The sequence below is a fragment of the Eucyclogobius newberryi genome, unplaced genomic scaffold, assembly GCF_026437365.1.
Source record: "Eucyclogobius newberryi isolate DKJ021-1_F unplaced genomic scaffold, fEucNew1.0.hap1 SCAF_18, whole genome shotgun sequence".
Taxonomy (NCBI): domain Eukaryota; kingdom Metazoa; phylum Chordata; class Actinopteri; order Gobiiformes; family Gobiidae; genus Eucyclogobius; species Eucyclogobius newberryi.
The window spans coordinates 30,805,626-30,814,708 of record NW_027315812.1 but is presented as its reverse complement, the minus strand read 5'-3'; the positions used below and the strand labels follow the sequence as shown (position 1 = coordinate 30,814,708).

Genomic DNA, 9,083 nt, shown 5'->3' with positions numbered 1-9,083 from the left:
ATAGAGTTATATATTATAGCGTTAAATATTATAGAGTTAAATATTATAGAGTTATATATTATAGCGTTAAATATTATAGAGTTAAATATTATAGAGTTAAATATTATAGAGTTATATATTATAGAGTTATATATTATAGAGTTATATATTATAGCGTTAAATATTATAGAGTTAAATATTATAGAGTTATATATTATAGCGTTAAATATTATAGAGTTAAATATTATAGAGTTAAATATTATAGAGTTATATATTATAGAGTTATATATTATAGAGTTAAATATTATAGAGTTATATATTATAGAGTTAAATATTATAGAGTTATATATTATAGAGATATATATTATAGTTATATATTATACTTATATATTATAGTTAAATATTATAGAGTTATATATTATAGAGTTAAATATTATAGAGTTAAATATTATAGAGTTAAATATTATAGAGTTAAATATTATAGCGTTAAATATTATAGAGTTAAATATTATAGAGTTATATATTATAGAGTTAAATATTATAGAGTTATATATTATAGAGTTAAATATTATAGAGTTAAATATTATAGAGTTAAATATTATAGTTAAATATTATAGTTAAATATTATAGAGTTAAATATTATAGTTAAATATTATAGAGTTATATATTATAGAGATAAATATTATAGAGATATATATTATAGTTATATATTATAGAGTTAAATATTATAGAGTTAAATATTATAGAGTTATATATTATAGAGATATATATTATAGTTATATATTATAGAGTTAAATATTATAGAGTTAAATATTATAGAGTTAAATATTATAGAGTTATATATTATAGAGTTAAATATTATAGAGTTAAATATTATAGAGTTAAATATTATAGAGTTATATATTATAGCGTTAAATATTATAGAGTTAAATATTATAGAGTTATATATTATAGAGTTAAATATTATAGAGTTAAATATTATAGAGTTAAATATTATAGAGTTAAATATTATAGAGTTAAATATTATAGAGTTATATATTATAGAGATATATATTATAGTTATATATTATAGAGTTAAATATTATAGAGTTAAATATTATAGAGTTATATATTATAGAGTTAAATATTATAGAGTTAAATATTATAGAGTTAAATATTATAGTTATATATTATAGAGTTAAATATTATAGAGTTATATATTATAGAGATATATATTATAGTTATATATTATACTTATATATTATAGTTATATATTATAGAGTTAAATATTATAGAGTTAAATATTATAGAGTTAAATATTATAGAGTTAAATATTATAGAGATAAATATTATAGAGATATATATTATAGTTATATATTATAGAGTTAAATATTATAGAGTTAAATATTATAGAGTTATATATTATAGAGATATATATTATAGTTATATATTATAGAGTTAAATATTATAGAGTTAAATATTATAGAGTTAAATATTATAGAGTTAAATATTATAGAGTTAAATATTATAGAGTTATATATTATAGAGTTAAATATTATAGAGTTAAATATTATAGAGTTATATATTATAGCGTTAAATATTATAGAGTTAAATATTATAGAGTTAAATATTATAGAGTTAAATATTATAGAGTTATATATTATAGAGTTAAATATTATAGAGTTAAATATTATAGAGTTAAATATTATAGAGTTAAATATTATAGAGTTAAATATTATAGAGTTATATATTATAGAGTTAAATATTATAGAGATAAATATTATAGAGATATATATTATAGTTATATATTATAGAGTTAAATATTATAGAGTTAAATATTATAGAGTTATATATTATAGAGATATATATTATAGTTATATATTATAGAGTAGAGTTAAATATTATAGAGTTAAATATTATAGAGTTATATATTATAGAGATATATATTATAGTTATATATTATAGAGTTAAATATTATAGAGTTAAATATTATAGAGTTAAATATTATAGAGTTATATATTATAGAGTTATATATTATAGAGTTAAATATTATAGAGTTAAATATTATAGAGTTAAATATTATAGAGTTATATATTATAGAGATATATATTATAGTTATATATTATACTTATATATTATAGTTAAATATTATAGAGTTATATATTATAGAGTTAAATATTATAGAGTTAAATATTATAGAGTTAAATATTATAGAGTTAAATATTATAGAGTTAAATATTATAGAGATATATATTATAGTTATATATTATAGAGTTAAATATTATAGAGTTAAATATTATAGAGTTATATATTATAGAGTTAAATATTATAGAGTTAAATATTATAGAGATATATATTATAGTTATATATTATAGAGTTAAATATTATAGAGTTAAATATTATAGAGTTATATATTATAGAGATATATATTATAGTTATATATTATAGAGTTAAATATTATAGAGTTAAATATTATAGAGTTAAATATTATAGAGTTAAATATTATAGAGTTATATATTATAGAGTTATATATTATAGAGTTATATATTATAGCGTTAAATATTATAGAGTTAAATATTATAGAGTTATATATTATAGCGTTAAATATTATAGAGATATATATTATAGTTATATATTATAGAGTTAAATATTATAGAGTTAAATATTATAGAGTTATATATTATAGAGTTATATATTATAGAGTTAAATATTATAGAGTTATATATTATAGAGTTAAATATTATAGAGTTAAATATTATAGAGTTAAATATTATAGAGTTATATATTATAGAGTTAAATATTATAGAGTTAAATATTATAGAGTTAAATATTATAGAGTTATATATTATAGAGATAAATATTATAGAGATATATATTATAGTTATATATTATAGAGTTAAATATTATAGAGTTAAATATTATAGAGTTATATATTATAGCGTTAAATATTATAGAGATATATATTATAGTTATATATTATAGAGTTAAATATTATAGAGTTATATATTATAGAGATATATATTATAGTTATATATTATAGAGTTAAATATTATAGAGTTAAATATTATAGAGTTAAATATTATAGAGTTAAATATTATAGAGTTATATATTATAGCGTTAAATATTATAGAGATATATATTATAGTTATATATTATAGAGTTAAATATTATAGAGTTATATATTATAGAGATATATATTATAGTTATATATTATAGAGTTAAATATTATAGAGTTAAATATTATAGAGTTAAATATTATAGAGTTAAATATTATAGAGTTATATATTATAGAGTTATATATTATAGAGTTATATATTATAGAGTTATATATTATAGCGTTAAATATTATAGAGTTAAATATTATAGAGTTATATATTATAGAGTTATATATTATAGAGTTAAATATTATAGAGTTATATATTATAGAGATATATATTATACTTATATATTATAGTTATATATTATAGAGTTAAATATTATAGAGTTAAATATTATAGAGTTAAATATTATAGAGTTAAATATTATAGAGTTAAATATTATAGTTAAATATTATAGAGTTAAATATTATAGAGTTATATATTATAGAGTTAAATATTATAGAGTTATATATTATACTTATATATTATAGTTATATATTATAGTTATATATTATAGAGTTAAATATTATAGAGTTAAATATTATAGAGTTAAATATTATAGAGTTAAATATTATAGAGTTAAATATTATAGTTAAATATTATAGAGTTAAATATTATAGAGTTATATATTATAGAGTTAAATATTATAGAGTTATATATAATATTTAACTCTATAATATATATAGAGATATATATTATAGTTATATATTATAGAGTTAAATATTATAGAGTTAAATATTATAGAGTTATATATTATAGAGATATATATTATAGTTATATATTATAGAGTTAAATATTATAGAGTTAAATATTATAGAGTTAAATATTATAGAGTTAAATATTATAGAGTTAAATATTATAGCGTTAAATATTATAGAGTTAAATATTATAGAGTTAAATATTATAGAGTTAAATATTATAGAGTTATATATTATAGAGTTAAATATTATAGAGTTAAATATTATAGAGTTAAATATTATAGAGTTAAATATTATAGAGTTATATATTATAGAGTTAAATATTATAGAGATATATATTATAGAGTTAAATATTATAGAGATAAATATTATAGAGATATATATTATAGTTATATATTATAGAGTTAAATATTATAGAGTTAAATATTATAGAGTTATATATTATAGAGATATATATTATAGTTATATATTATAGAGTTAAATATTATAGAGTTAAATATTATAGAGTTATATATTATAGAGTTAAATATTATAGAGTTAAATATTATAGAGTTATATATTATAGAGTTAAATATAGAGTTAAATATTATAGAGTTATATATTATAGAGTTAAATATTATAGAGTTAAATATTATAGAGTTAAATATTATAGAGTTATATATTATAGAGTTAAATATTATAGAGTTAAATATTATAGAGTTATATATTATAGAGTTAAATATTATAGAGTTAAATATTATAGAGTTAAATATTATAGAGTTAAATATTATAGAGTTATATATTATAGAGTTAAATATTATAGAGATATATATTATAGAGTTAAATATTATAGAGATAAATATTATAGAGATATATATTATAGTTATATATTATAGAGTTAAATATTATAGAGTTAAATATTATAGAGTTATATATTATAGAGATATATATTATAGTTATATATTATAGAGTTAAATATTATAGAGTTAAATATTATAGAGTTAAATATTATAGAGTTAAATATTATAGAGTTAAATATTATAGAGTTATATATTATAGAGTTATATATTATAGCGATTAATATTATAGAGTTAAATATTATAGAGTTAAATATGATAGAGTTATATATTAGAGTTAAATATTATAGAGTTATATATTAGAGTTAAATATTATAGAGTTAAATATTATAGAGTTAAATATTATAGAGTTAAATATTATAGTTATATATTATAGAGTTATATATTAGAGTTATATGTTAGAGTTAAATATTATAGTTATATATTATAGAGTTATATATTAGAGTTATATGTTAGAGTTAAATATTATAGAGTTATATATTATAGAGTTATATATTATAGAGTTATATATTATAGCGTTAAATATTATAGAGTTATATATTATAGAGTTATATATTATAGCGTTAAATATTATAGAGTTAAATATTATAGAGTTAAATATTATAGAGTTATATATTATAGAGTTATATATTATAGCGTTAAATATTATAGAGTTAAATATTATAGAGTTAAATATTATAGAGTTATATATTTAATATATAACTCTATAAGAGTTGCACCAATGAAATTTCCCCATGTGGGACAATAAAGGAATATCTTATCTTATCTTATATTCTGACAGACCAGCGCCCTCTGCTGTTCACAGGCTGTTACTTCTGCTGCTCTGCAAAAGTGACATAAATGACACACTTTTAGTTTAGTTTAGTTTGTCAGCCTCTAGTTTAAAATCACATTTAAAAGGACGATACCTTCTATTAAGTTGTATATTTTTTATATTATATAATCCTGTATATCTGAAAACAAAGTAGCTTCACAGCAACTTTTGTTGTTTGTGTTGTTGTGATTTTAAAGACATAAAGCTGCAGATGAAGTTCTTTTAGAGTTTTAGATTGAAATATTGTGATATTCTGGTGGTCATGGAACAGCCCCGCTCCTCCCCCGGGCAGAAGAACCCTCCAGAACCCGCAGAACCCTCCAGAACCTCACACCGGACCTGGAACTCTCCGCGGCCGGGCTAAGCTAACGGGCTAAAGCTAACGGGCTAAAGCTACAGCGGCCACTCTTCAAGACGGAGCCCGGAGAGGTGACACGAAGGCGGGAGAGACTGTGGAGGCAGTTTGCTCTGTGCTAACAGGCTATGCTAACAGGCTAAGTCGAGCCAGATCCAGTCTTTTCAGACCAGAACAAATTGGTAAAATACTGGACATTTTCACTTTGGGAACGTTTATTTTGACCGGTCTTTTCCGACCGCGCCGCGGGCAGAGGGCGCCGCGGGCCGGGGCGGACACTGGGTGACTGTCCGCTACACGTCTGTGCTAAGCTAAAGCTACCTCCGCCCGAGAGGACCGTGTGTGGAGCCTGTGTGCACCGGGAGCATGTTCGGGTGCATCGTGGCGGGGAGGCTCGTGCAGACCGAGCCGGTGCCGGTGGCCTCGGATAAGTTCGTGTTTAATTTACCGGACTTTGAGCAGGTGAACCACGTGGTGGTGTTTATGCTGGGCACGGTGCCGTTCCCCGCGGGCGCGGGCGGAGCCGTGTACTTCTCTTTCCCGGACCCTGCGAGCGGCGGCGCGGTGTGGCAGCTGCTCGGCTTCATCACCAACGACAAGCCCAGCGCCATCTTCAAGATCTCCGGCCTCAAGCCCGAGGAGGGCGGCGCGCACCCCTTCGGCTGCATGGCCCCGCTCACGTCCGCCACCGTGGCCCAGGTGAGACTCTAAGGTCCAGAGAGAGAGAGGTCCAGAGAGAGAGAGGTCCAGGTGAGACTCTAAGGTCCAGAGAGAGAGAGGTCCAGGTGAGACTCTAAGGTCCAGAGAGAGAGAGGTCCAGAGAGAGAGAGGTCCAGAGAGAGAGAGGTCCAGGTGAGACTCTAAGGTCCAGAGAGAGAGAGGTCCAGGTGAGACTCTAAGGTCCAGAGAGAGAGAGGTCCAGGTGAGACTCTAAGGTCCAGAGAGAGAGAGGTCCAGAGAGAGAGAGGTCCAGGTGAGACTCTAAGGTCCAGAGAGAGAGAGGTCCAGGTGAGACTCTAAGGTCCAGAGAGAGAGAGGTCCAGAGAGAGAGAGGTCCAGAGAGAGAGAGGTCCAGGTGAGACTCTAAGGTCCAGAGAGAGAGAGGTCCAGAGAGAGAGAGGTCCAGAGAGAGAGAGGTCCAGAGAGAGAGAGGTCCAGAGAGAGAGAGGTCCAGGTGAGACTCTGAGGTCCAGAGAGAGAGAGGTCCAGGTGAGACTGGGGTCCAGAGAGAGAGAGAGAGAGAGGCCCTGGTCCAGAGAGAGAGGCCACATTGAGACTTTGAGGACCGGTGGAGACGCTGAGGTCCAGAGAGAGAGGTCCAGGTGGGCATTTCACATGTTTCTCTGTGTGTTCTGCTGCAGGTGGGCGTGTCCGTGGAGCCGCTGGAACAGTTGGCGCAGCAGAGTCCCGTCTCCAGCGCCGCCGTCTCGTCCGTGGACTCGTTCCTTCAGTTCACTCAGAAGATGCTGGACAGTTTGTACAACTTCGCGGCCTCGTTCGCCGTGTCTCAGGCCCAGATGAGGCCCAACCCCTCGGAGACCTTCATCCCGTCCAGCTGCGTCCTGCGCTGGTACGAGAACTTCCAGAGACGCCTGGCACAGAACCCGAACTTCTGGAAGAACTGAGCCTGGAACACGCCCCAAACACACCCGGAACACGCCCCAAACACACCCGGAACACGCCCCAAACACACCTGGAACACGCCCCAAACACGCCTGGAACACGACCGGAACACGCCTGGAACACGCCCCAAACACGCCTAGAACATGCCCCAAACACACCAGGAACATGCCTGGAACACGCCCCAAACACACCCGGAACACGCCCCAAACACGACCGGAACACGCCCAGAACACACCCCAAAAACACACGGAGCACACCCGGAACACGCCCCAAACACACCCGGAACACGCCCCAAACACACCCCGAACACACCCGGAACACACGCCCCACCACTTCTGACTTCATTACCACGGCTTTGTTTGTGTCGATCAGCAAACGAGAGGAACGTGTGAATTGTGTGAATTATGAAAAGTAAAAACAAGTGTGATTTAAATAAGTCTTTTAATCTTCCTGAACATAAATGAGATTTGAAGATATAAAACAGTCCAAATGTTTTCAGTGATTAAATTAAAATGTCAAAAAGAAAAGTAGAAAGGTTTTTTTTGTAGTTTTTCCTGGCCGAGAAGGAGAGTCTAAGGACAGAGGACCCTGGGACATTGTCCCTCGCCACCACAGACATTGTCTGACTCCATCGCCACCACAGACATTGTTGATTCATTTCTCCCTGTGGCCCTCAGAGGCAACTGTTGTTGTGATTTTGGGCCTTACAAAAATAAATTGATTTGATTTGAGAAAGAAAGTATTTTCTGTACTTGATTCATAAATATTCTCTCTTCATTAAACTATTAAAAAGAATAACTTTGGATAAAACAGTTTCATGTCCAGCTCTGAAGTGTTGAGATGATTATTTAAACATTTGATTTGTTTTTTTGGGTTTTGTACTTTTGTTCTGCCAAAGTGTTGCATGATTTATGACTGAAACAGTGTTCTTGATGTGAGCGGCCTCTCCACAGATCTGAGCTGTAACATGTGCATGTTATATTTATGTTTACTTGGCCCGTCTTCTAACGTTTATTTTATTTTTCAAAGCGTATAAAGAAAAGACCCCAAAAGATTTTGCCAATAAAATTTAAAATTAGTTGATATTCAACATTAGTCCTAATGTGATTTTATTCAGTTTTTCTAAAATCCAACATAATATAATATCATTTTTGATCGTTGGTGCTTTTTGTGTCGTCCATTTCTTTCACTGCTGCAGGAGGAGGCGCCAGAGAGCTGCTGGTTGTGTCCATGACAGGAGCCCTGAGGCCCAAACACAGAGTCCTGAGGCCCAAACACAGAGTCCTGAGGCCCAAACACAGAGCCCTGAGGCCCAAACACAGAGTCCTGAGGCCCAAACACAGAGCCCTGAGGCCCAAACACAGAGCCCTGAGGCCCAAAGACAGAGCCCTGAGGCTCAAACACAGAGCCCTGAGGCCCAAAGACAGAGTCCTGAGGCCCAAACACAGAGCCCTGAGGCCCAAAGACAGAGTCCTGAGGCCCAAACACAGAGCCCTGAGGCCCAAAGACAGAGTCCTGAGGCCCAAACACAGAGCCCTGAGGCCCAAACACAGAGCCCTGAGGCCCAAACACAGAGCCCTGAGGCCCAAAGACAGAGCCCTGAGGCCCAAACAGAGTCCTGAGGCCCAAACACAGAGCCCTGAGGCCCAAACACAGAGCCCT

The 9,083-nt window shown here is 28.9% G+C and overlaps 1 protein-coding gene across 1 annotated transcript; it reads left to right on the top strand.

The window, feature by feature from the left end:
- Positions 1–5,803: 5,803 nt before the first annotated feature.
- Positions 5,804–8,444, top strand: hikeshi (heat shock protein nuclear import factor hikeshi). The gene is made up of 2 exons (XM_072451209.1): positions 5,804–6,497; positions 7,160–8,444. The coding sequence occupies exons 1-2, from the start codon at positions 6,165–6,167 to the stop codon at positions 7,421–7,423; spliced, it is 597 nt and encodes a 198-aa protein (XP_072307310.1). The 5' UTR covers positions 5,804–6,164; the 3' UTR covers positions 7,424–8,444.
- The last annotated feature ends 639 nt before the right edge of the window (positions 8,445–9,083 follow it).

Bases quoted from the DNA above. Each gene is read 5' to 3' on its own strand.
- hikeshi (XM_072451209.1), top strand. From the start codon at position 6,165: ATGTTCGGGTGCATCGTGGCGGGGAGGCTCGTGCAGACCGAGCCGGTG. The intron at 6,498-7,159 runs GTGAGACTCTAA...GTTCTGCTGCAG, and splicing joins CGTCCGCCACCGTGGCCCAG to GTGGGCGTGTCCGTGGAGCC.